At 38.0% G+C, this 27578-nt stretch overlaps 1 protein-coding gene across 3 annotated transcripts in view; it reads left to right on the forward strand.

Annotated features, from left to right (window-relative positions):
* The window catches only part of LOC149533763 (uncharacterized), a 147787-nt gene that overhangs the window by 31609 nt on the left and 88600 nt on the right, over positions 1-27578 (forward strand). For all 3 annotated transcript variants that reach the window (XM_089804256.1, XM_089804258.1, XM_089804255.1), the window contains one exon: positions 23752-23840. In XM_089804256.1, the coding sequence (XP_089660382.1) occupies positions 23752-23840 (89 nt within the window). The remainder of the gene's footprint in view (positions 1-23751; positions 23841-27578) is intronic.

Raw genomic sequence — 27578 nt, forward strand, 5'->3', positions numbered from 1 at the left:
TTAACCATCTTGGATCTAAGTTGTTGTCCAAGATCAAGTGCACCCACCTTGGCCTTGCAGAGCTAGAAGTGCAGGGAACTCGAACTACGCTGTTCAGTTCCGTCAAGTTGGCCATAACAAGTTGGATATCCCAGCATTGAGTTGGCAAGACTCGTAGGATTCCAATCTGCAGTTTTGGGAACCAAAACCTGGTTTGAAGAACTTGTTGTCCATCTCAATTATTGTGGACAAAGGTTACACAATTACCTTCCAGAAAGGACAAGTGTTTACATGCCCAAAGGGAGCCAATCTAGAAACAACTATGAGGATTAGAGTTAGGGAAGGTAACTTATACAGGCTACAAGGTAACTCCATTCAGGCACTAATGCATAACAATGGGAGCTTGTGTGAGTTGTGGCACAAGAGGATGGGCAACTTGCATCACAAAGAACTACCTATATTAAGAGAGATCGTCAGTGGACTTCCAAACTTTGGTCTGGAGTAAGAAGGGGTATGTAAAGGTTGTGCTCTTGGCAAAAATGTCAAAGCTTCATTTCCCATGAGTGAAACTCGATCCAAAGAGATTTTGGATCTAAGACATTCCGATATTTGTGGGCCTATGTCATTGGCATCAATGAAAGGTGCATCCTACTATGTCACCTTCATTAATGATTTCTCCAGGAAGACCTGGATCTACTTCATGAAGACCAAAGATGAGGCCTTCACTCTATTCAAGGAGTTCAAAGCTCAAGTGGAGAATCTGGTAGGGAAGAACATCAAGGTGTTGAGATCAGACAACGGGGGTGAGTATACCTCAAATGAGTTCAGAGATTTCTACAAGGATGCAGGAATCAAGAGGGAGAAGACAATTGCCTACAATCTGCAACAAAATGGGGTTGCAAAGAAGAAGAATAGATCTATCATCAATTTTGTAAAGGCTATGATCCATGATCAGAGTTTGCCATTGTTTCTATGGGCAGAAGCATGCAACACAGCCGTATATTTTCTAAACAAGAGTCCTCACAAGGTTTTAGAGGACAAGACCCCGGAGGAGGTATTCACAAGGATTAAACCGGAGATAGGACATCTTAGGATTTTTGGTTATCCAGTTTAGATTCATGTGCCTATAGAGAAGAGGACAAAGTTGGAGCCCTCAGGTGAGAAAGGCATTCTTGTGGGATACAATGAAGAATCAAAAGCCTATAGGGTCTTTATACCAACACAATGGAGGACACGTTGTGAGTAGGGATGTCAAGTTTGAAGAAAACTTGGCCTCCAAGATATCTCATGATCCACTGACAATTACAGAGGATATTTCGCAAGAGGATTCAAAAGGCGAGAAGAGTTCACAAACCTTTAGTACAAAGGGCCAAACTTCAAGAGAGGGACAATTAAAACCTTCTGAATTAGTTAGGAGGCCCAGATGGTTTGAGCAGACCTCGAGAGATGCTTGAGAACATGTTGAGGTTCCCAGAACTACATTCAGCGAGAGTAGACCTTGACAGAAGTGTCCCAACTCTGGCTTAGTGGCCCAATTTGCCAACATCTCTGATGTCTCAACCGCCAGCCAACCTTCATCCACAAAACAAGTTTGAAATCTCTGAGGATAAACCCCACAAATATACGCTCAGATCAAATGCCACTCCTTCCGTCGAGTCAGAGCCTGGATTGCCACATCATGCCCCTTCTTCAATGCAGACTTCATAGTCCTGAGGTAGTCCCTGCACCTGTCCTCATTCGACTCGTAATCCTCCTTGGCGAAGCCTTCCAATGACCATTCCGCATCACTATTCGCCTCGTCATCAACTTAACCCATGCCCACAGTCGGTGCGGCCTCCTCTGCTGACGGCGCAACCACGGCCTGTGGCATTCCTTGCTCCTGAGGCTGAGGCTCTGGTACTGCAGGTGCTACTTCGGAATAGCTGGGAGATTGAATGGATGGCCCACGCGTGTCAGGAACGAGTCGGAATTGTTGCCTCAAAAAAACTAGCTCTATCCATCACCTCCGGTCGTTCGGACTGCGCTGGTTCTGTACACTCCTGTATTTCTCCATTTGGTACGTTCTCTACTGAAAGTTCCTGAACTTCTGCTGACTGTGCTATGGTAACTACTGTTGCTGGCTGAATTATAGCAAGTGCTACGGGTGCTGCTATCGGAAGTGCTTCAGTAGGGGCTGAAGAAGTCTCTCGGGTGACGGGTGCTATTAGCTGGGCAAAGCCTACAGCAAATCCAACTCCCGGCCGGACAGGAGAAGGCCGTACCCCGTGTTGCCACGATGTGGCTAGTGTAACTGCCTGTGATACACCATTCATCAATATTGGTCGCCGTGTCTCTCCAAACCTAGGAATGTGAGCCATGTGTAGACCTCTTGACACCAACCCAGAAGTCATAGGAACTGTAGTGCGCGAAAACAAGGGGGTAGCTGTGACAACTTGAACCTCCTCATCATCCTCGCCTTCCCCTTCTTCCACACTGTCCTCCTCAGAAGATGTCTCCTGTCGGCCGCTGCCCGTCTCACCAACTTTCGTCTTTCATTCGGTGGCATGTTACTTGGAAACTGTCCCGTCGACAAGTATTCGCCGATGCTTGTGTACCACTTCGGTAGTGCAGCAATCTGAAACAACTGTGCATTAGGAAAGTCATCATTCACATTGTCTGCCAGTTCCCCTGTTCTTATAGGTGACAAATGATCCGCGCTTACGTGTTTCTTCCCTGGCCGTATAATGATCTTGAAGGTAAACTCCTGCAACAAGAGTAACCATCGGCTGATCCTTCCTTGAATGACTGGTTTGTTGATCATATACAATAGGGCTTGATGATCGACATAGAACACGAACGAAGTAGCTAGCAAGTAATGTCGGAATTTCTGCACAACATAGACCATCCCCAATGCTTCCCGTTCGGTCGTACTATAATTTTGTTCGGCTTTTGATAGCAACCGATTGGCGAAGTAGATCGGGTGATCCAACCCGTGGCTTCCTGTTTGCGCGAGAGTTGCTCCGATCGCATAGTTTGATGCATCAACATGCACATGAAACTCCTTATTCCAATTTGGGTATGCCAAAATAGGTGCTGTAGCTAGTCGTACTTTGAGACCTTCAAATGCTTCATCTTGTTCCTTTTCCCATCTGAACGATTCTGTCTTGCAAGTTAACCTATCCAACGGATATGCTACCTTGGCAAAATTTTTGATGAAACACCTGTAATAACCTATATGCCCGAGGAAAGATTTTACCTCCGTCACATTGGTTGACAGCTGCATCTCCAATATGACTCGCACTTTGTTTGGATCTATCTTCAGTTCCTCCTTACAGACTATGTGTCCGAGCAACTTTCGCTGCGAAACCATAAATTTGCACTTTTTCAGGTTCAGGGCCAGGTGCGCACGTTGGAACCTTTCCATACACTCACCTAATGCTGCTAGATGTTTGTCCTCTGCACTGAACACCGACCAATCATCCAAAAATGCCTTGAAGTTTTCGACGGACATCTTATCAAAAATGTGTAGTATGATCCGCTGAAATGTGGCAAGTGCATTGCACAGACTGAACGGCATCCAATTATAGGCATACACCCCATCTTTTATGACAAATGTCGTCTTCAGCTTATCCTCCTCTGCGATTGAAATCTGATTGTAGCCGGAAAAACCATCCATAAATGAGTAGATCTCATGTCCTGCTACCTCCTCGAGGATGCTGTCCGTGAATGGGATCGGGAAGGGATCCTTGATGGTGATTGCATTTAGGCATCTGAAATCGACACATATTCGGATTTGAGTGGAGTCCTTCTTTAGTGAGATCACTATCGGGGATACCCATTCACTAGTCTGCACCTTGAAAATAATGCCGGCCTCTAACATCCGATTGATTTCCTCCATAAGCCGTGCTGCATAATTTTTGTTCATTTTGTAGGGCCGCTTCCGTACAGGTACTGCTCCTTCGATCAATTGAATGCGGTGCACACACAACTCCGGCAGTACTCCTTTCAGATCCTTGTACGTCCATGCAAACACATCCTTATACTCTAAAAATATCTTGAATGCTGCTGCCTTTAGTACCGGGTCCCAGTTGTCCCCCACCAGTATGTTCCGTGGTTCGGCTTCGTCTCCCAAATTCATGGTCTGCAACGCGACTTCATTGTATTTGATGGTTCCCCTTCAGTGAACTTATGTGTTGGGGTCACATCGAGTGGCGCATCCCCTTCCTTCATTTCGGTGAACTCCTTTGGAAATTCATCAGTACTGTGTCCTTCTATTGTTAGTATGTTGCAGCTCTAAAACAATTCATAGTCCTCTATCTGCCAATGGTAGAGACCATTTACTGAATCCAAATCGTCATCTCCTTCCAGTCGTAGAACTCCCTCCTGATCCGGTTCCATACTCTGCCCCTTTTCATCCTCTTCTCCTTCAGAATCTGACGATAGGGCTTCTTCCCCGACCATTTGAGTGTGCAGATCGATGACATACTTCCGACCTTTGCTTTCAAGTGATAAACTATTCTTCTTCCAATTGTGCTTTGCCTTGGCTTGTATCAGCCACCCCCGACCCAGAATAGCATCGTACCCTTTCCACCTTAGGGGAATCACGACGAAGTCCAACAGGAATGGTTGTGTTCCAATCGTCACCGGTTGCGTTGTGAGTATTCCCAATGGCTTGATTCCATGTTGATCAGCTGTTAACAACTAGAAGGTAGGTGGCCACAATGTTGGTTGTCCCAACTTTTTCCAAGTATCCTCTGGTAGGACATTGACCCCAGATCCTTCCTCCACGATCGTGTCTGTTAGCACAGTTCCGAGAATGCCCATTTCAACAACTGCCAGATAGCGTCCGGATGAAAGAGCTAACAGCATCGGGTCTTCTACACTTGCGCCCCCCTATTTCTCCTTTTCTTGCTCTACTGGTTGCTTAGCAATCGGGACTATATTCGTGAGTGTTGTACAGAGTTAAGGCATAGTGAGCAATAAATCATTTATCTTGACGGGTACCTTGGCTTGTAATATTTGCCGTACAATATTTTGTTCTACGCAGTTCTGTACAGAGGTACCCGGTGTTTCCTTCAGGTGTGCCGTTTCTCCCTGCGTTGCTCTCTGGATCTCTGCGCGGGCTTCCTCTAGTCTCTTCTTTTCCTCCGTCGGATCAGGGTAGAGCTTCACTTGCTTCCGAGTGATAGCCAGAACTTCTTCCTCATTCGTCCTGACAGTAATCAAGTTTACTCCGAACTTCGGGCACTTAGCATCGTCATGATCGCCAAGTCCACACCATCGGCATAGCAACTTTGGTGTATTCGTCGTTGTGCACTCTCGGGCGAAGTGACCCCACAGATTGCATGTGCGGCATTGGACTATCGGCCGGCCATTCGCATCATACTGGATTCGACTTCTCCCGCCATTATTGTTGTTGCCGCCATTGTTGTTGTTGCTCTGACCGCGCCGATTATTTCTATATCCACCTGATGTGGCACCATCCGTAGTGGTGTTCCCGCTCCCTCCTGACGGGGATGCCTCCTGTGTTAGAAACACTTGCTGCGGTGTTCTTGTTTTCAAATTGAAAGGGCATTCCTTTACTGAGTGTCCCATAATTTGGCAAATCTCACAAAATTGTTCTTTTGGGCATGATCCCTTCGTATGGCCTTCTTTCTTGCACTCTGTGCACCATAGGTCATTGCCCTTAGTCTCCTTGTTCATGTTTTTGAACTCCATCATCCGCAGCATGTCCTTCTGAAGAGCACGAACTTTCTTGCTGCTACCTTCATCGTCGTTGCTATCTTCTTCTGAAGGTTCGTCGTCATCTGAATCGGATGAGCTAGTCTTCTTCTTCTTCTTTGTCTTTTGTTCACTTTCGAGGTTCAATGCCCGATTGTATGCTTCAATATATGTTGATGGTGGCATGATCTTCATCTTTTTCCGCAGCTTAGGGTGAAGGCCTTCAATGAACCATCTTTTTTGGAGCCCATCTGCCGACTTGTTCTCCATTTTATTGATTAAGTCTTTCAACCGCCTAGTGAAGACCCGTATTGTTTTATTCTTCTTTTGCTTGGTATTGAATATCTCGACGACGATTTCATTATTGTCGCACAATATTTGAAATTCTGCGCAAAACTCTTTCTTAATATTATCCCAAGTGTTTAACTTCTGCGGATCTGTGTTAGTAAAGCAATCAATTGCAACACCCCGTAGGGTGGCTGGAAATTGTCGGACCCATTCATTCGTATCTGTTATGCCATTTTCTCTCCAGATCGTTTCACATGTTTTATAATGTCGAATCGGATCGGCGGCTCCTTCACCATCAAATTTAGGCAACTTTTCTTTTGGACCTGCCATTATTACTGTGTGTTGCGGGTTTTGTTGTGTACCTGCGCTGTTTTGAACACCCGTGCTGTTCTAAGCTCCTGCGCTATTTTGAACACCTGCGCTGTTCTGCACACTCGCGCTATTTTGAACACTCGCGCTGTTCTGCACACCTGCACTATTTTCTATACCCGTGTTGTTTTCGACTTCCGCGCTGTTTGGTGAAGAGGTTTTGTCAACTGAAGCTGTTCGTTTTGGAAGTATATCTCGGACGAAGAGGTCACTCCACGCTCGTGCTCCTTCGGCACTCCGAGCTGTGCGAGTCGATCTCCTTCCGTCAGGATTCTCTTCCCGTGGCGTATGTAGGTTCAAAAACTACTCCCTCGCTTCTTCCACCAAATCAAGCCGTTGTCGAGTCTCCTTCAACAATCCTTCCGCGCTCCTGTTTCCGTCGGCAATCTTCTGGAATCTCCTTCGGCGCTCTGTCTGTCGAGCCAAAATTAAATTTTCTTGCGCAACGTGTATGTCATCATTTTCCTTCGACTTATTCTTATCTTTGTTCAACTGATTCGACATTTAATTCATATTCGTTTGCCTGCATACCAGGTCCATCGGGCAACAGTGCCAAATGTTTACCGCATATTTTAATTAAGAATTGCACATAGATAATGAACACGAACATGACAGCAAAACTCTTCTTATTATTATTCGCATATGCCAAACAGTACATATGCTTTTTTTTGATGATTTACAATAATTCGAAGGGTGTATAAATACTTTCCGAAGAACCTTCCCGAAGGGGTCCGTCAGCTACATAACAAGAACCTTCCCGAAGGGACCCGTTGGCTACATAACAAGAACCTTTCCGAAGGGACCCGTCGGCTGATACACAATTTCTACCGACGACAAGTTACTTGTGGGATTATTTGATTAACCCATGAATCCCACTATCATTCACTGTGATAATCAAAGTTCCATCAAGTTTTCTGTGAATCCATCTTTTCATGACAGATCCAAGCATATTGAAATTCCTTACTATTATGTAAGAGATATGGTAGATAGGAAAACTGTCAAGTTAGAATACATTTGCATTGCAAATGAGACAATAGATATTCTTACCAAACCTCTCTCTTGAGTGAAGATAAATCACTTCAGAAAAAGACTTGGTATGGTTGAATAATAATACATTTGTATTCTTTAATTATTAATGAAATAATTGTGTTAAAATTATTATTGTCAAGCTATTGACTGTTATGGGCTTCACCATTTGTATTCATTATCTAAGAGGTGAAGATCTCTGAGATAATGAACACTTGTATAAAATACATTATGAGAGATGACGATCTTTGAGATAATGTACTAAACAGTAGAAAACTATTGTTAGATTTGGATGAGTTTAAGATTACATTGTGATATAGACATTTTATGTCTATGAATCACAACTTGGATAAAGGAAGAATTTAATTATTCTCTGGATTTTATCTTGTGTACTGGCAGATCGTAACTCAGGATCATATTGTGATATAGGCCTGTCAGTACCTATGAGTCACAACTTGGATAAAGGGAGTGTTGAGAAATGAGGATCGCTTGTAGATGTAATTGCATTGCTTGTAAGGTATGTGCTTTTCAAATGCATTAATCTCCTCTTATATGTACTGCAAATGATATATGGAGAGACATGTCTCCTCATGAGACATGTCTATCCATTATAATTAATAAAATAATAAATATATATAATATCTCATTTATTAATATACATATACATATAAATATATATATGTGTATATTATATATCACACGTATATGTAATATATATATGTATATTTATATTGGTTTCATGGGTTTAACCGACTGAAGCTACCAAAACATTAACAGGGAGAATTTAATCACTATTCGGATTTTATCCTGTATATTGCATCCCATGCAATACTGTTATCACAAGTACAAGTGATAAGTCATATCATAGGTATAGTAATATGACATAGTAGCATGTGTTCAATGATACCACATGTTTAGAAGATTTAGATAGATATAGAGTATCAATCTATGCTTATTCATCATAATTGATGATGCTAGATATGTTATCTCTCAGAATGATTATCAAGTTAAGAGGGAGTGATAATTTTATAAAAGGTAACTCTGATATCATACTGATCTGAATTTGCAGATCAAACAGATCCAATATATGCATGAAATACCCTTGAATGAATAGGCCTATATAATTGGTTATTGTCTTCATTATGATCGACATCTCCTTAGGGCACTTTTGCTAAAGTCTAAATGCATAAACATAGTTAGTTTAATTACTAACTAATTTCCATCCATAAGAGACTCCGATCTGATGAATACAATTTGTATAGGGTCGACCTAGAGAGGGACATGTCCTTTCTAAGGACATGCCCCTTGGGTGTTATATATATATGGGGTGTGAATGTAGTTAAATGACACATATCGAAATACAAGTCTACTCCTTTAGCATTTACTGCCTTATACAATTTATAGCAGAGATACACATTTTATTGTAGAACTATACATCATAGCAAGAACACTTAATATACTGTCTGGTATATCTAAGGACCATCTCCAGCAAGAGTAAAGGTATTATATCAATATTGATTAATCTGAGTTTGCAGAAATCTTACAAATTATTTGTGTTGCTTTGGAGTATTGCATGGTTTCTATATTTCCTTAGAGTAAGATTTGCTTATCTTTATTAGAGATAGTGTGTAGTTGAATGGAAGATATTTTGGATGCATCTTTGGTGAACTTGCTTAGACCAAACCGGTAGCTGCTTGCTAATAGTAAGTTTGCGTTGTATGGTCAAATGCCATATTTATGAACTTTATTTTGATTATTGTTTGCACATTGATATGCATCAATGGATGTTGTTGATGGAATGGTAATAGTTTGAACATCTTATATCTATCTTAGGATATTACACTAGTTTAGTTGGTGTCAATGGCTAAACTAAGCCTGGTATAGCCACAAAGGCTTTTATCATCTTGTTGCAAGTCATTTGATATGAAGAAGTTAGAGTAGTTGATATCCATTGATTAAACAACAATCTTCCTTTGTGATACCTAATGTATCACATCAGTACAATTGAGTGAAAGTCCACAATAAGAAGGAACCTTGGGTTTGTCTCATTCGAACACACAATCCATGTGCATTGTTTAGCATATGAGCATCCTTATTCAAGAGAGGGTTGGAGATTCGGTGTTTCATTTTGGAATACTAAGTACTCGATTCTGCATATTGTAGTGGCATAAAACTTGCATCAATATGTCTTCTACTTCCTCACATTCAAAGTATTATTCCATGTTGTTGATCCAATAAATCATTTTTTCTAGATTCAAATTCCCATAAAATGTAGGAATGTCAAGTTTTAGTCTCTTTAACATTTATGACAATGCCTTCAACAAAGGATAATTCAAACTGCTGCTGCTTCTTCAGCCTCTTCATCACCTGCGTCATTACCATTTTTTGTAGCTTCATTTTCTTCACTCTTAGGTTCTCTCCATTGAGAACAATCTCTTGTAATTCCCATCTTCTAAAGCTTCAACTTGCCTTCTTAAGGATCCGAAATCTTCACCATGGACAACATTTGGACAATTTCTACCTCCACTTCTAAATCTATTTCTATCCCAACTACGTGGGGTTCCTCTTGCATACATTTTGCTCAACTTGCAAGGTCAATCTTGGTGCAAATTGCCTCCTTTGGGTGAATCTACTTGCGCACTCAAAATGTACTATCTTTGATACTATTGACGTAAGGGCATAAAAATCCACTCAATACCACCTGAAATTAAGTCCAAAGCACTCAATCAATCTGCTCTATAGCAGCAAAATTAGATGGATTCAAACACCAAATTTGCAAACAAACTCTTTGAAGCTCTTATTGAAACTAGAAATGGTTTTTAGAAAATGATTAGGCAAGTCTATTGGCTTCTCGGTACAATATTCAAATCTGATTTGGGTCTGATCATAGACCTGCAACAATGGTGTTTATCAGCATCAACGATGACTTCCCAAGCCTCTTCCAAAATCTAGAAGTTCCTTGTTTCTCTCAATACCTTTCTCCAAAAACTAAAAACGACTCACTCCAAAACAACCCCCCAAAAAATGCTACCAAGAACTAAAAAAGACTCACTCCAAAACTAACCCCCCAAAAATGCTACGATTCCCACTAAAGAAGCATCCGAAGCATAGTAATGGGACTCACTGTGAGTTAGGCAAGTTTCCTGGGTCAGCAAGTTGGGTAACCTCAGCTGGGTCAAAATGACCCGTAACCCTGGCTTGGCAGGACTCGCCTACCTCGGCTGATTCGCTTGCTGACTCGGCTGACTCATCTAACTCGCTAGATTTTTAATTTTAGTTTTTAAAATTTTCTTAATACATCTCAAATTTACCTTTGTACTTATGTAATTGATGTATGTAATCAGATTACTTTCTATTTCATGATGTTATTGTCTTTAAGCTTTATTCAATAATGGGTGCATGGAATGTTCTTTAAATCCTAAAAATCTCTAAATTTCAAGAGTTTTGTCACTTTGCCGAGTCACGGGTGAGTCTGAGCCAGGTCATGAGTCGAGTTACCCTTGCTGAGTTAGGGCCGGGTCTGAGTCTCGTTACTTTGATCCAAAGAAAAACAAAACACTTAGATGCCAAAAAACGTGTGATATCCCCTCCTTTGAAATAATATCAATTAATAAAAAAAATTAATAAAATTGAAATATTAAAAAGATAACGATAATTAAAAACAAAAATAAATAGAGCTGAAATAATGCTTAGTAACAAAAAATAATAAAAAATTGAAGATATAAAACAAATAATAGTTAAAATATAAAAATAGGCAAGAGTCTACAATACAGTGGTAAATTGTGAGCCTCTTATCTAGGAGGTCTTGGGTTCATGTCTATTCGAGTTTAATAAATAATAATAATAATATATCACAACACATAATAATAATAATGAAATTGGATTCGGCCTCTTACCGATAAAACAAAAAAAAAGAAAAAAGAAAAGAAAAAAAGAAGAAGATAAATAATAACAAAATATAATATATAATATAATTACAATTATTTAAGTTGGGTGAAATATTCAAATGGGTGAAAAATTAAGTCAGATGATCGAAATATTAACATTACATAGAATTGAGTTAATAGTGGGAGATTAAATATTTGGCTGAAGACTATAGACCTCATGATGGTAATTATTATTAACTTTACATAGAATTGAGTTAATAGTGGGAGATTAAATATCTGGCTGAAGACTATAGACCTCATGATGGTAATTATTAATGCTTGAGGAGATATTATTATTATGATCGAATTTCTTAAATAAGGAAAGGCTGTTTGGGTGCTTGACTAGTGAAGTTTATACAAAGTTTGTATTTGGGAAGTCTGAGGGAGAATATTAGATATGATATCATGCTGACTATAAACATCGAAGATTATAAAGGATTAAAATGGAGTATTAGACTGGCGTGTGGTTAGTCAACTGGGCATTGCAAAGCATCAACCATTTATTAGGCTCTCCAATAAGAAGATCTTATCCTCAACTGATCATTCTAGCCATTCTGCTGATCACATTGTAGAGGAATGACATATCAAGATTCATGGAAATAATGCCCTCCCATGCAGTTACAACAGTCTCCAATGAATAACAAAGGCCAAATAAAATACAAACCAAGGAAGAGAGGTATCTATGTATCAATAAGAAGGATTGGGGTCAATTAACGTATGCTGTGATATGAACCTATGCAGTGATCCAACAGAGACAAACAAGTAATGAAAGAACGTAGGAATAATGGACAACATTTATTAGTCAATGCAAAGATCAGACACTTTCAAGTTTAGAAGTAGACGATTAGAGAGTCAGTGGATACATAGATTATTATGTGACAAGGAATAAATATCTTTTGTGAGGAGCAATAAAGGATAGTGATAACGATGATAAAATCAACATATGAGTGATAAAGCTATCATTAAGTGTGTGATTAACCGAAAGGAAAAATCGTAATTATGAATAGATATGAGATGTGTCTTTCAAGATCACAACCAATCATACCCAATCATAAGATATATAAGGACACTAAACTCGCTTCAGTCGGAAAAGGATGTAATAGGGAATACAGATCAGACTTATAAACATATAATAGATTTAGGCATCGAATTAGATCAACTGGGAGGAATAGAGGGAATATCATTTCAAGCAGATTTTGGAAGAAGAGAGTGTGAGAGATATGAATATAAAATAAGAAGTGCAGGGAAGTGAGTATAGATGAATAAAAATATATGAATATCATATAAAGACAAAGAAGATGTGTGGAGCAGTAGGGAAGATATATCTGTTGGTGTAGTTAAATATTAATAATTACACTTAAATTTACTTAAAAATAATGCATTTGCATGTTAGTTTTCATGTAGATGCCTAGGAGTTTGTATTCTATTTTAGCGCATGGTGTAGGAGAAATCCACTTGCACTTAGTTGTTGTCTCACACCTTGTTGTTTGTGAGCTCCATCTTTGTGTTCTTATCACATTATCATCCTCTCATTGTTGCACATGTAGCACATATTTTGTTACACAATGGAGGATGATGATGCAGGAGCATCCTGGTTTGCCTTGTAATCCTGCTCTTTTTTTGTTCATTCTAGCGGTGTTAATCGAGTATTAACTTGTTGTGTTAACCGAGTATTAACCTGTCGTGTTAATTGAGTTCAGTGTTAACTAGCAGTATTAATCGAGTTTGCAGTGTTTACCGAGTTCGTAGTGTTAACCAAGTGTTCCTTCATGTGCCTAGTGAACTCGATACTTGTTGATACTTGGAAGTGGTTTTCTGATGCTCGATCATGTCTTGGTTCCAGCTTTGCTTGAGTTGTCTGTGTTCGGTTTCTAGTGTGAGCCGATCTTGACAATTAATTTGGTTGTATTTAATTTTTGTTGTAAGCTGACTTGTGGCTTAAATGTGCATTTAATGCAAGGGTTTATTTAATTTGTAACATACTAGGCCAAGCTATGGCTTAGTTGGGTATAAGTAAGGGGTCTTGTGGAGTCTTTTGTGAATCATCAAGCTTGGAGAAGAGGATGAAGTAGAGCGAACTTTGAGAAGGGCTAGTAGCTGAGGCTTGAGAAACAAGGAGATTGCTTGGTGGGCTTGCAAGCACAAGTTGAGATCTTCCTTGGAGGTTTCTACCAGAGTGTGGATCTGGACTAGCTAGGTTTTAGGTTGGATCTTGAGGGATCTTGCAGAACTGTTTTTGTAATTGCTATTGTATTTGGCCAAACTGGGAAGGCCTTATAGTTGGGCACATTGCATGTAAACAATAATTTTATGAATCAAGTGTTGTGAATTGGTATCAGAGCTTGCATTGTTGTGTTGTTTCTGCTATGTGGTTATTTGTTGGGGGTTAGGACATCTCCTTTGGGGATTCTCTTGGAGGTGGCGACTCTATTGTGTTTTGATTTGTACTTTAACAAAAGGAGTGCCCGGATCATTAGTGACTCTACTGAGAGAAGTGACTCAGAGAGATGTACCTTTCTTATTCTTGAAAGAGCAGATATTGTTATTGCAAAATGTTCCAACCAAAGAAAAGGAAACAATATTTTCCAAGTGAAGATAGACCACTAGACCTGGGAAGATTCAAATATGATTCTAATGATTCATATTTGAGACTCACTTATTGTACCCAAATTTTATGGAGATAGAAGTGAATGTGCTCTCAATCATTTGAATGCTTTCTCCAGATTCTTACATGCATACAAAGTGGATTTGGAAAGTCATGCAATGAGGCTTTTTGTCAGAACCTTGAAAGATTTTGCGAAGGAAGCATTTGACCTATTTTGCCGACATAGAGTATTTCATTATGGAGGGAATTGAAGGAGTGGTTCCTTGCTGTATTTCATGAGGTGGGCCATGAAGAAGAGATATGTTATCAACAATATGAAGATCAGAATTGCAACATGGAAGAGGATCCTGACATGTCTCCATTTGATGCTTTTTTCAATATAGAAAGATATGAAGACGAGACTTCAGCACATTTGTTTTTGAGGATGTTAAACACTTACCAAGAGATTCCATCAAACCTCAAGCCTCCTTACAAGGAATTTTTGAGCAAAATTCTCGAGTTGAGAATCTCACCAAAGGACCCTGATGTAAAGCTTCTTCTTCAAATATGGGATGAAGCTATTAAAGATGAAGAAAAGGATGCCAAAGTAACACAAGAACATAATGACGTTTTAGATTCAAACGTAGAAGAAATCGAAGAAGAATCCGATCTTGATGAGACCGGTAAGGAATTAGATTGTGAAGAAAATGGAAATGATGAAGAGGATTCTCTTAGTGTGGATGAGATTTCGACTTTGTTAGATATGGAATATCAAAAGTATGTCGAAAAGGGTGGTCAAATTTTTCTTCCCATACATAGAGAAAAAAATTGACGAAAGCATAAATATGACCTATGAGACATTCGGTGAACAAGAAAATTCATTCATCTTGTCGAATCCATATCACTTTCATGATGAGGAAATTAATGAACTAGAATGGGCATATATTTTTTAGAAAGATGACATGTTTCGTGAAAATGCACATTCCAATGTGGGAGATGATTTCAAGGACAATGTGAACATACATAAAGAAGAAAATGCATCCAAGAAGGATTTTAAAATCATTTCAGATTTTTTATGTATTGAAACAATAGAGAATCCTGATAGAGTATTTTGTGGAGATGAAGTAGAACAACATGTGGCATATGAATAGAAGAAGATTTTAGATGAGGGATCTTATGGAGATATGCCTGAGCTTTCCATGTTTTGAGTCCATTGTTTGAAGATCAAGTATATCAGCATCATAATGAAGATATCATGCCTATTGATAATCATGAAGGCGATACAATTCATGGTATGCATTCACAAGGCAAGAATCTTTTTAGTTCATCCTATGAGCCAAAATTATATCAGATATATGAGGATGATATGAAATCAAACAAGCGCAATGAAGAGAGTGTGTTGAGCTTGAAGCATAGTTTTGAAACTTTTTCATGTATCATATCTAATCAGAATCTTGATCAAAGGAAACCTGTATTACCTGAAAGTGACCTACTTTTAAAACCTTTTTGTGACGAAAATCAGCATTTAAGGTGTGGAGATCAAGCAAATTGTATGCTAGAAGATGTCCGAGAAGAGAAAGTTGATCCAGATATTGGTATGACAAATCAATCGCACGGGGATCCTCCATTCAGCAAAGATCACGATAAACCTAATGACTTCTCAACAGCAAAGCAAAAGTCAAATACCAAGGATTGCATTGAGGAAGCACAATCAATAAGTATTATTCATAAAAGTTATGCATGCAATACACGTAAGAAGTATGAGCAACACACTGAGGTAAGTATTCCTAAAGACTCTTTAATAATATTTGTTGATAATATGCTTAAGGAAATACTTTTAAGATTTCAGCATATTTGTTTTGAGGATTTTACTTCTCTATATACTAATCAAATGAATGATGCAAAGGTCAGATATTTGGATTAAATGATAATGAATTTTTTTTCTTTTATATTGATCTTGTTGATAAGACAATGATAAATTTCTAATCTGAAACAAGTGATGAAGGAAGATGGCAGATTGTGCAGTGGTCTGAATTTCGCTCAAACAGCTAATTAGGCAAAGCAACGATATAATACCATGATCAGAAATAATGAGTTATTACGAGATCAAAATCGGGTGTTTGACAGAGGGAAGAGTTAGTGTTCATTTTTGGGGGGCTGGGGGCCACCCAATTTCATGTGCATCATGCTAAGCATGGATGCTCAATCTGCTCCTCCAGAGATAGCTGAGATCTCATTATGCCCGCAAGAAGCATATGTCCCCCGCAAGAGCCACTGATGGAGCCTAAAATTTGTGTCTCCATTTGTGAAACAATGTTGGCATTTATAGTGCTAGAGGATTGAAGTAGAACTATGCAAGCAACTACAACAGGGAGATATTTTAAAACTATTTTATCATTATTCCATATTCAATGAGGGATGAGTGAGCGGTGTATTTAGTTTATGAAGGATGCTCCTACTACACATGTAGCTATTCAGATTCTTTTATTACTCAGAATATGTATTGAACCTTGAAGACAAGACAATTTTAAAACTTGGATAAGCCTTGGTAAAGCATGTGAATTCTGGAAGTGACTAATGTATTACTATTTTCTGGTATATTTATGAGAAAGACATCAAATTATTTGTTCTGCTTAGCATTGATTGGGCATTAGACCATGCATAATTTTCATTTGTTGTATGAAGCCACATACAAGATGAAGCATTTAAAATATATGGAACAAATGTGAGATCCTTGTTATATGATTAGATAGCATTCGAAGTAATCTACACATGACAAATATATTTCTAGAATTGGAAGGTGTTATACTTCTTTCACTTTGGAATTCCCCAAGGGATAATTGCAGGGATTTTCTTCATGACTACGATAGAGACACAAGCATAAATAGACAGAATTAATTCTGAGAGATTTGAAGGATTTCCAATTAGATATCGTGAGCATCAGCAGTAATGGATTCTGGAATGAATATGAGGTGCCATGAGATGCCAGTCATAAACAGGAGTCACCAAGCACACAGTATGTTGGGGTGTGGAGAGTAAATACGCACCTTATCAGATGCTACAGCTATATACAAAAGTACAAAGAGATATTACAGATTCTAATATCTGAAACAAATATCAAGATGAGAGAAAGCATAATTCTCGGATGTGGGAGTATGGTCTTCCAAGAGATTCTTAGGCGCCCATCACTGAACTGTAGGAGGTTTTTTTTTAAATTTTAAATATCAATCATTGTCTAATAATTTATTTTGCGTTTGCTGCAGGTTGAAGCATCACCATGGAAGCAAGGATTGGTCATGCACATGGAAATATGCAGAAGAAAGATCTTTACCAGGTTTATGCCGTCATGAGCAATCTAATGGATATCCACCCACGATTATGGCAATCATACACAAACGTGTCAAACATGCAGAGGATTGTGTCAAAGATCGAGTTGCCGTGGAATGTTCAGATAAGATCAATAAAATGTGTCTGAAGGAACCATCACACACAAGAGTGTCTGGAGAAATGTAAGCATCAGAACAAACACAAGATGCCCAGACGAAGATGTTGTGAGAAAGAAAAATTGAATCACAGAGAGCGGCAATACAAATGAATGTTTCAGATTCCGTGTCTGCAATTTCTTCAAAACAGTTGTGGTCAAACTTAAGAACTATCCAAGGTTTCCGGAACCATTCTATTAACTGTTTTGTCCATCTTTGTCCGTTGATGAAGTTCAAATGGAGTGGAACTTGTGCGGAAGGAGAAAGGTGGGTGCGTGAAAGAACATAGCGATTCATTGCTCAAAACTCATTGGTGCGATCGGAGCACGGAAATAATCCTACCAAGTTTTTATTATCTTCCAAACATTAATCAAATTGGTTATAAGTTAATGCTTGGTGGGCATCAACTTTCCATATGATTTAACAAAACATACAAATTAGTTTATAACTTTATAGTTTCGAAATGGTATGATGTTTTTGAAAGATCTCATATCTTTTCGCTTGTTATAAATAAATATGAGGTGTAAAACTAAGAAGCTACAATTCATATTCCTACAAATGTTTACATACCCAAGTTATACATGTGTGCTTTGATATGTTTTATTCTTTCATTAGTAAAGAAACAAAGTTTTGAACTAAGCCCGTGGATTGTGGTTTATTGAATATATTCATATTCGATTCTGGAGTCAAACTGTACAATTTAATTTCCGGCATGATCTGTAAGAAAATTTATTTTATTTTATTTGCATGAAGCTTTAGAGTTAAAATATTATATAGTTTCGTCCTTTATGATTAGTATTTTAATTTTATAAATAATTTATATGATAGATAAGTGCACAGGATCAATCATAACATTTTAAAATTGAACATCATAGATATTGAAAAATATTCAATTGTTTCTAAATCTATGTTTGGTTTGTCTCTGAACCACAGGAGTTAAAGTACATTCCAAACTATTTTAAAATTGCATCCATATATTTGATTTGTCGCATCTTGATTACTAAATTGTTTATAATTAATGTGCGTAGAATTTTATAAAGTTGTATGTTTTAAACTTATAATAGTGACTCTATTGCCCTTAGGCACTGGTCTTTATATTTTCCATAATTCGTAATCCATATGCTGGCAATTATTTCATATCTTTCCTTTGAAGAGTTAATATGTTCATTTGTTGCATTAATCTATTCTTATTCCTATTTTAAAAACATTCATACAATCATTTACTTTTATTCTTAATTCATAATTTGCAAGTTTGAAGTTTTTGATAATTCTTGCCATTTTGGAAGCTTTCATAACATTCGCATTCTAATCAATCTACTATAAGTGCCTTGGACCTAAGTGTTTCGTTTAGGATTAGGTGCACCCACCTTGACCTTGCAGAGCTAGAAGTGCAGAGGATTTGGATCGCATCGATCAATCCCGTCAAGTTGGCCATAATGGGTTGGATATCCCAACATTGAGTTGGCAAGACTCATAGGATTCCAATTTGCAGTTTTGGGAACCAACAGCTGGATCAAGTGGTGAGGACATAACTAATCGTGTGGAGAGACCTATGGGAGATAGGGCTGGTTAGTTTGATAGACCTGGATTTCAGTTAAAGCTGAAGCATGAGATGGAGGTTTCTAATTTCTTAGGTACTTTGAATCCTGAAGATGTGATTGATTGGATTGGCGAATTGGAAGACTACTTTGAGCTAGAGGATATTGGAGATCTGCTCAAAGTGAGGTTGGTACAAACTAAGTTGAAGGGACATGCTGCTCTTTGGTGGAAGGAACTATAGCGAGATAGAGAAGAGGAAGGTGAAATGAAGATCACTAGATGGAGGTTGATGGTAACTAAACTAAAGGCTAAGTTCATTCTTGCGGATTATGAACTTGAGTTTTTTAAGAAGTTGCAGAAAGATATGATTGTGAAAGATTATACTGAGGAGTTCTACAAGTTGACTAGTCGGTCTGCACATAGAGAACTGTCTATGGAGAAGGTGGCTAGATATATTAATGGCTTGAGATTCAATATTTAGGATGAGGTTGGTATGCTGAATATTGCTTGGGTTGAGGATGCTTATCAGTATGCCTTGAAGGCAGAAGACAAGTTGAAGAGGAAGAATCAAGGTAGCTCTCGAGGAAGGAGAAGTAGGACTACTCGGAAAAGGCTAAACCGAGTGCAAAAGATGAACCAAAACCTGTTGATCAGAAGAGAAGGACAAGTAGAGGTGAGTTTAAGGGTATTTGTTTCGGATGTCATGAAGAAGGACATAAAGTTGATGAATGTCCTAAGGCTGGTGACAGAAGAGTTGCTCTTGTGAATGAGGTTGAAAACCATATAAGCGAACATGAGCAAGGAGAGAATTTGCTGGCTTGGCGAGTACTGGTTGGTCAAAGGACACTGGAATCTTGTCAGAGGAGTAATTTGCCCAAGACTCATTGTAAGTCTGGTGGTAAAGTCTTCAATGTGATTGTGGATAGTGGTAGTACTGACAACCTTGTTGTTGAGGAGATGGTTTAGAAACTTGGTTTGAGAAGACTAAGACATCCTTGTCCTCATAAGATTGGCTAGTTGCAATATGAACATTCTTTAGAAGTTGATTTTCAGATTGGGCAGTATAAGGATCAAGTGTTGTGTGATATTGTATACTTGATTAGTTGTCACATATTGCTTGGTAGAGCTTGGCAGTATGATTGCAAGGCTATGCATGACTGTGTCAAGAATGTGATTACTATTGAGAAAGATGGCAGGAAGCATTCCTTGATTCCTTTGCAGAATGAAGAACTCAGTAGGAGGAACCTGAGTATTGGTAGCCCAGTTGAGCTGAAGGATTCAGAGAGGGTTAGAGATCAATGTGGAAAGCAAACCTGTAGCACACCGGGGATGGATGTGAAGAAGCAAAAGTGGAACAAGGGAAAGAGTGTGCAAGTTGAAGACCTAGAGAATATGTATGTGAAGAACTAGTTTGGATTTGTGTGGTGAATCACAGAAGATGTTCTTCCAACTATTGAGAACATCTTTTTGTACCTAGGGTGTCTGATACAGAACCATCTTAGGTTGCCTTGTAATCTTGCTCTTTTTTTGTTCATTTTGGTAGTGTTAACCAAGTTGCAGTGTTAACGGAGTATTAACCTGTCATGTTAACCGAGTTGAGTGTTAACCAAGTATTAATCTATCGTGTTAATTGAGTTACAATGTTAACTGAGTATTAACTTGTCGTGTTAACCGAGTTCAGTGTTAACTAGCTGTGTTAACTGAGTTTGTAGTGTTAACCGAGTTCGCAGTGTTAACTGAGTGTTCCTTCATGTGCCGAATGAACTTGATAGTTGTTGATACTCAGTAGTGGTTTCTGATGCTCGGCCATGTCTTGGTTCCAGCTTTGCCTGAGTTTTTTGTGTTCGGTTTCTAGTAGCCGACCTTGGCAATTAATTTGGTTGTAATTAATTTCTGTTGTAAGCTGACTTGTGGCCTAAATGTGCATTTAATGCAAGGTTTTATTTAATTTGTAACATACTAGGCTGACCTATGGCTTAGTTGGGTACAAGTAAGGGGTCTTGTAGAGTCTTTTGTAAGAGTCATCAAACTTGGAGAAGAGGATGAAGTAGAGGAGCGAACTTTGAGAAGGGCTAGTAGCTGAGGCTTGAGAAACAAGGAGATTGCTTGGTGGATTTGCGAGCACAATTTTAGATCTTCCTTGGAGGTTTCTACCAGAGTGTGGATTTGGACTAGCTAGGTTTTGGGTTGAATCTTGAGGGATCTTGTAGAACTGTTTTTGTAATTGCTATTGTATTTGGCCAAAACCCAGAAGGCCTTACAGAGGGGCACACTGCATGTAAACAGTTATTTTATGAATTAAGTGTTGTGAATCGGTATCAGATCTTGCATTGTTGTGTTGTTTCCGTTGTGTGGTTATTTGTTGGGGGCTAGGACATCTACTTTGGGGATTCTTCTACCTTGTACTGCATTAGATGATCCACCTTTAGTGGACATGTAATTACACCTTGGCTAGCCAATAAAGCTATTACTTGCATTACTCCTAGTTATCATGCATTGTCTATATATTCAGGCACATCTACATTGTACACATTTGAATATTGATTTGGGTATCTTTATCCATTATCATTTGATCATTATTGAGATTCTCATTTGATTATCATTTTGTCTCTCTTGTGCTTATCACTTGAGCTTCTAGATCTTGGCATTACATTCAGTGCCTTAGGCAAATTCTTACAATATCAATTAAGTAAGTGAAATGATGAAGTTATTAGGAAATGTAAAATCATTCAAGAATTAAAAAGGGTAGAGATGAAGAAATAAAGATATATAAGGAGATTTATGAAGGAAGCCTTGCAACAATATTCATGAAGATTTGAGCAGATCTATTTTGAAGGAAGGCATTAATCATTAATGAAGCTATGAGTTGATTTGTGAAAGAAAGCATATATGGAATATAGATCATAAAATATTGGAATATGGATCATAAAAGTATGAGTATACTGATTACTGATCAAATGAATTCAGATCAGACGAAGATGAGCAATTTTAAATATATTTGACAATTTTCACTTTTCAGGGAAGAGTAAGGAAGCAAACTAGTTACAATGTTGATAGCAAAATTGTGTTACCACATATCTCTTTGTTTACTATTAGTTTACAAAATATTACATCCAAGTTCTATTAGGGCTAAGGACCTTATATATATTATAATAGTAGTTCTATTCAAAATTATATATCAGTTATATCATATATTAATATATGTCTGTAATATATAAGATACTAATATACACTAAGTCTATTTCTTGTTCAGTCATGAATTAGCATTAAGAGGATAGGGAGTTTGTGGAGGGAAAGGCAGAGTAAATTTGGTCACATGACAAGCCAAGATTGGTAAGAGCCTTGAGGGAGCTTGCTTGTAGACTAGTTCATGCGATCTGGGCATAACAATAACAATTCTACCATCCTTTTTAAAGGTTAGTAATTAGGAGAGAACTAAGGAATTGTGCATTATGAATTGTTCCTTAATCTGATTTAAAAACATAATGATGTGTGATAACCATCGGAAAGTAGTAGTTTCCTAATAGGGAACATTATAGACTAAGTGCAACCTAACCCTAGTTGGGAATTTTTGGGTAAATCAAGTAAGTCCTAGTTGGGGACATTACAAAATGCCTACCATTTATGCTGTTGTATTATTTCCTGGACCACTCACAATTGCCAAAAGTAGAGTCTTTTATCATAAACATTTTGAGAAGAAAAATCCAGTGCACACACCTTAAGGAAAGTTTGAATTTTCAGAATGGGGTTCCTTCCATGTGGATGCCCTTGCATCAAGATGTTTGCCTTATGTAGGCTGGTAATTATTGCCTGCTGGAAAAAATTCTGCAGCTAACCTTTGCTCTTGTTTATGTTGACAAGTGTGATTCAGTTCATGTAGCTTGAGCCTATCAACGCCAAATAAGGCTAGTGTTTGAGCCCCAAGTCTGACCATTTTGAAAGCATAATTTATAATTTCTTGGCTATTTTCATAAGAAAAGCATTTGAGTAGTGGATACTTATCACAGTCCTCAACTCTTTGCCTACCACAGTGTTTATTGGTTTGGCTATCTGCTTATTCCACATTCATTGGCCAGCAATGCATCACATTAAGTACATAATTTACCAGTGTAACACAGGGATGCCTCCACCCCCCTCCCAAGTCCCCATGCCTTTGGGTCAAGGATGTCCTTGCGTCAGGGACTTCACATTCCCAAGCCCCCCCACCATCACCATTGTGCCACTATCTCGCTCTGGGGGTTCTGCGAGCAAAAGTTACTGTTGTAGCACTTGTGATGGGAAGGGGGTTTACTGGCTACTGTTAAGGTCACTGTTACACACACACACACTAACATATGCATATTTATGAATGTATCTACATGATTTTGTACTTGTTTTCATATCATATTAGTCATTGTAATCATCTTTATGATATTTTTTATATTCATTTAGCAATTTTGCTATGTTCAAGTATTTGGTATTATAATTTATTACTTTTTATACTATTATACATCATTTCATAACTAGCGTTTGAAGTACTATATGTATAGCATATTACAGCACCTCCCCCCTCTCCTTCACCACCGCTGCCCCCCAGCCATCCCCCCAAAAAAGCCTTATTTTCCCCATCCCGAAAACCTATCTCGACATCCCTCAGTGCCTGTGTTAGATGTAATCTACCTACTCTAAATTGCTTAACAGAAATATAGACTGATGCATTTTGTTTTATCAAATACTATCATAGGCAACATTTTTGTTTGCAATTACATTACACATTTGTATGGAATATTTATTCAGTTGTGAGGAAAGTGGTTAGAATGTTGTCTACATTTTATTCTATGTCACATAGGTGAGTATTGATGGATAGTTATGATTGCAGGTTAGTCTCAATGCTTTTTCGTTCTTGTTTTCAGAGCTTGTGCAATACAACCAAACCCGAGTTGACAATATTGCAGAATTAGAACGGAGGTCAGTTTTATTTTCTCTCAACTAGGTTTGTTTGAAGAATGCTTCTTAATGGCTTAATATGGTTGTTTTAAATATTTTCCTTCACAATGATAACACGAATAATCATTGATCTTTTAAGTGACATGGTACGCTTGCTTCATGGATATAATCTCTTAGAAGCTCCTGGAATTGGTTTAGATGATAACATAATGGCAGGGCAGTTTCTTGTTGTATGTAATAGGTGTGTAGAGTCATTTCCCTGTCTTTCTTTGTTTTACTAGGTTACAGCCACCTCAGATCTATGAACTTATAGTTGAATCATAACTGTAGCTTTCAATATCTGGAAGAAAATTTAATGAATGAGTGCTTGTTGTAACAGAAAAATTTGAATGAGGACTTCGACATTGATTAGGTAGCTCTTTGCAAAACAAATCTTTGAATGTTTATTGAGAGATGTAGTAAATAAATAAAAATGTAAGTAATCTACTATCTAAAGAATTTTGTTGTTCATTCATAGAGGAACAAGACTCAACAATTTTATTTTTATCGATATCTCAAATTTGGGTTAATCTTTCTCACTATGTTGTTTTATGTAAATATTAAATTTTGAAACAACATCTCTCAACCATATAGACACCTAATAATAGCCTACAACTATATAGACACCTAAAAATAGCCTTAGCAATGCTGATTGTAAACATGTTTTTAGTCATACTAGAATTTAAGAACTGTTGATAAGTTCGTCAATAAATGCTTAGCAAAAGAAACAATGTCTTTGACTCGAACCAAAAATAGGATAAAAAGACAATTCAAATATCGAGTAGTCAGAATGTCAATTGGTTGAAAATAACAAAAGTAAGAAAGGCCATCTTGACACTGTCTACAGTGTAACTACCTCTCATGTTTCATCTTGTAAAGTTACAATTATAGCATTGCAAAATCCCATGGAGGATATATGGGTATAAGTTATAACAGGGAGATGAAAACAATATAAAAATTCTGTTGCTTTTGTTTCAGTTGTGATTGTTAACCAGTCATGGTTTAATCCCAAAAACATCATGTTACATCCTTCTGTATATTCTATCTCAATACTTAAGGCTATGATTCTTGAATACATTTATTTAATGTTTGCACTGAAGTTGTAATAAGCAATAGATCATCTAATGTTGTTTTTTCCATTTGTGTAAAAGCAAGAAGCTTGGCCTAGTGACAAGTCCCAATCTTGCAGCGTGCTTGTCAAAAGGGTCAGAATTGGTGTTATGGAAACAAAGAAGCTCAAGCCTTTCACAAGCTTATCAAAAGGGTCAAAATTGATGGTTTTATTGTGTGAAGTGTGAACAACAAATTATTTTTTCTCTTTTCGGTATGCTATGGAGATACTTGTCTGAAAGCATGGTTTATTGTATTTACTTTATCTTTTTCTCTTACCTTTGAGAAATGAATACAACATATACCACCATTGTAGTCGGTAATTATTATGTAGCCGACATGTAGCTGATGAGTAGAATTAATTAGATCCGAATGGGCGTGACGATTGAGTCACCCCTTCGGGAAGATATATGTACACCGTCCGAAATGGACTTTAATCATCATTGGAAGCACTTTGTAATCTCTTCAGCATATATGCGAATAATAAAAGGAGTACTGCTGTGTTACATGTTCTTGTCTATTGTCTCTATGCATTAAAATGTTTACCCCATGGGGGCACTGGAGAGGGTGAGAGCCCCGTCGGGCCCGAACCTTGTCACATTTTTGTAGTTTCCACGCTTGGCCAACCTCTTTCCTCAAAGCAATCTGTAAAGGCAGCCGGGCATGCTAATCTCATAAAAGATACCACTCCCTCCAGTTCCTTCACCACCGAGTCTAAAGCCTGCGCCTCCGCAGATGCCACCACCTGTCGAGTCCGAGTCACTAGAGCAACTATATCAGCAAAGAATGTTTCCATTGCTTCTGACACCACTGGGTGTTCCTATTGTACCCCCACAACCTTTTCTACTACTTCCGTCATATGCTTGTTGTCGGTAATTATTATGTAGCCGACATGTAGCCGCCGAGTAGAATTAATTATATCCGAATGGGTGCGACAATTGAATCACCCCTTCGGGAAGGTATATGTACACTGTCCGAAATGGACTTTAATCATCATTGGAAGCACTATGTAATCTCTTCGGCATATATGCGAATAATAAAAGGAGTATTGCTGTGTTACATGTTCTTGTCTATTGTCTATATGCATATGGGGTAAATAGTTTAATGCATACAGACAATAGATAAGAACATGTAACACAACAATACTCCTTTTATTATTCGCATATATGCCAAAGAGATTACATATTGCTTCCAATGATGATTAAAGTCCATTTCGGACGGTGTACATATACCTTCCCGAAGGGGTGACTCAACTGTCGCGCCCATTCAAATATTATTTATTCTACTCATCGGCTACATAATAATTACTGACGACAACTGTAAGATTTGATTTAGCATCTTCTTGCCACCTTATCAGTTAACACTCTTTCAAAAGACGTTGTTGATCTAGATCTATACTTTGTCATCTCTTTATTGGTGTGCTTTAGTATTTACTAGATTTGTATATTACATTTAGTCTCTTCTTTATTTTTCCATTGCTTAAAAAATTTCAGATCTTGTGGTGTGACTGTAAATCAGCATTTGCCATTTTTCCTGCACACCTAGACAACTTGGGATGACTGCAGAAAATATGTTGATGGAATGCTGCTTTAAGGGAACAAAATTTTGTATTTTTTTGTTTATTTATTTTTTTCTGAACAGTACATATTTCAGGATGATGCAGACAATGCTGACACAAGCAAAAATGGGAAAATAACGAAATCTAATTTTTTCGTTTTCTATGTTTTAGTATTTTGCATTTTTGGAGGTCTTCAGGGCATTTCAGAGCTTCACAGCCTTTAGGCACTTTACTTATGCTCCCGACACTGAATATAGAATTCCTGGAGATCTTTCCAGAAAAGTTAACAGTTCATGATTTCGAGCTAGGAGTAGAAAGTTACGACCTCTCCATGTAAACCTAATTTTTTATATATATTTCATAATGTTGGTATTTTCTAGAGTTTATTTTGTAAGTAATTAATATGTGGACTTTTCATACATGAGACTTTGTATATACTCCAATTTCAAATAGAATGAATCACTTTTTGGCTTGCAAAATCTTTAAATTTTATTGTTTTCAATTAAATCACAATACCACAGGTTTCATAGTTGGTATTGTAGTCCAAATTCTTAATTCGGATCAGTGGTATAAGAGATTGTTTGTTCTTGTATGTCCCATCGCATGTGGTCAGCTTACCAAAGGTTGGGATCAAGCATGAGAGATCCCTCAGATTATCTTCCTTTGAGATGCACATGGTCGCAGATGGCAAAACAACAAATTGATGGGGTAGAAGATTCCTTCAGAACACTAGTAGAAGCGGCATTAAATAAACAACATGAAGAAATGATGGAGTAGTTTTCACGGATGCTTGAAATTCGAGTGACATGCCAACCTAAGGAATTCAACATTTGGCGTGCAAACACCATTCAAAGTGTAGGTAAATTTCGATACTCCAACTTTTCAAGGGAATTAATTGATGCAGATGTTGTTGATGATTGGTTGTCCAAATTGGAGAGGTGCTTTTGTGTTAATAATCTCTTAGATATTGAAAAGTTCACCTTCGTCCTCCTCAAAGGTGAGAATCATGTGAAGTTGGCATGGGAAGTTCACACAACAGCCCAAGAAGCCTA

This window comes from Cupressus sempervirens, chromosome 10 (assembly GCF_028749045.1).
Source record: "Cupressus sempervirens isolate cs-2001-9-10 chromosome 10, ASM2874904v1, whole genome shotgun sequence".
NCBI lineage: Eukaryota > Viridiplantae > Streptophyta > Pinopsida > Cupressales > Cupressaceae > Cupressus > Cupressus sempervirens.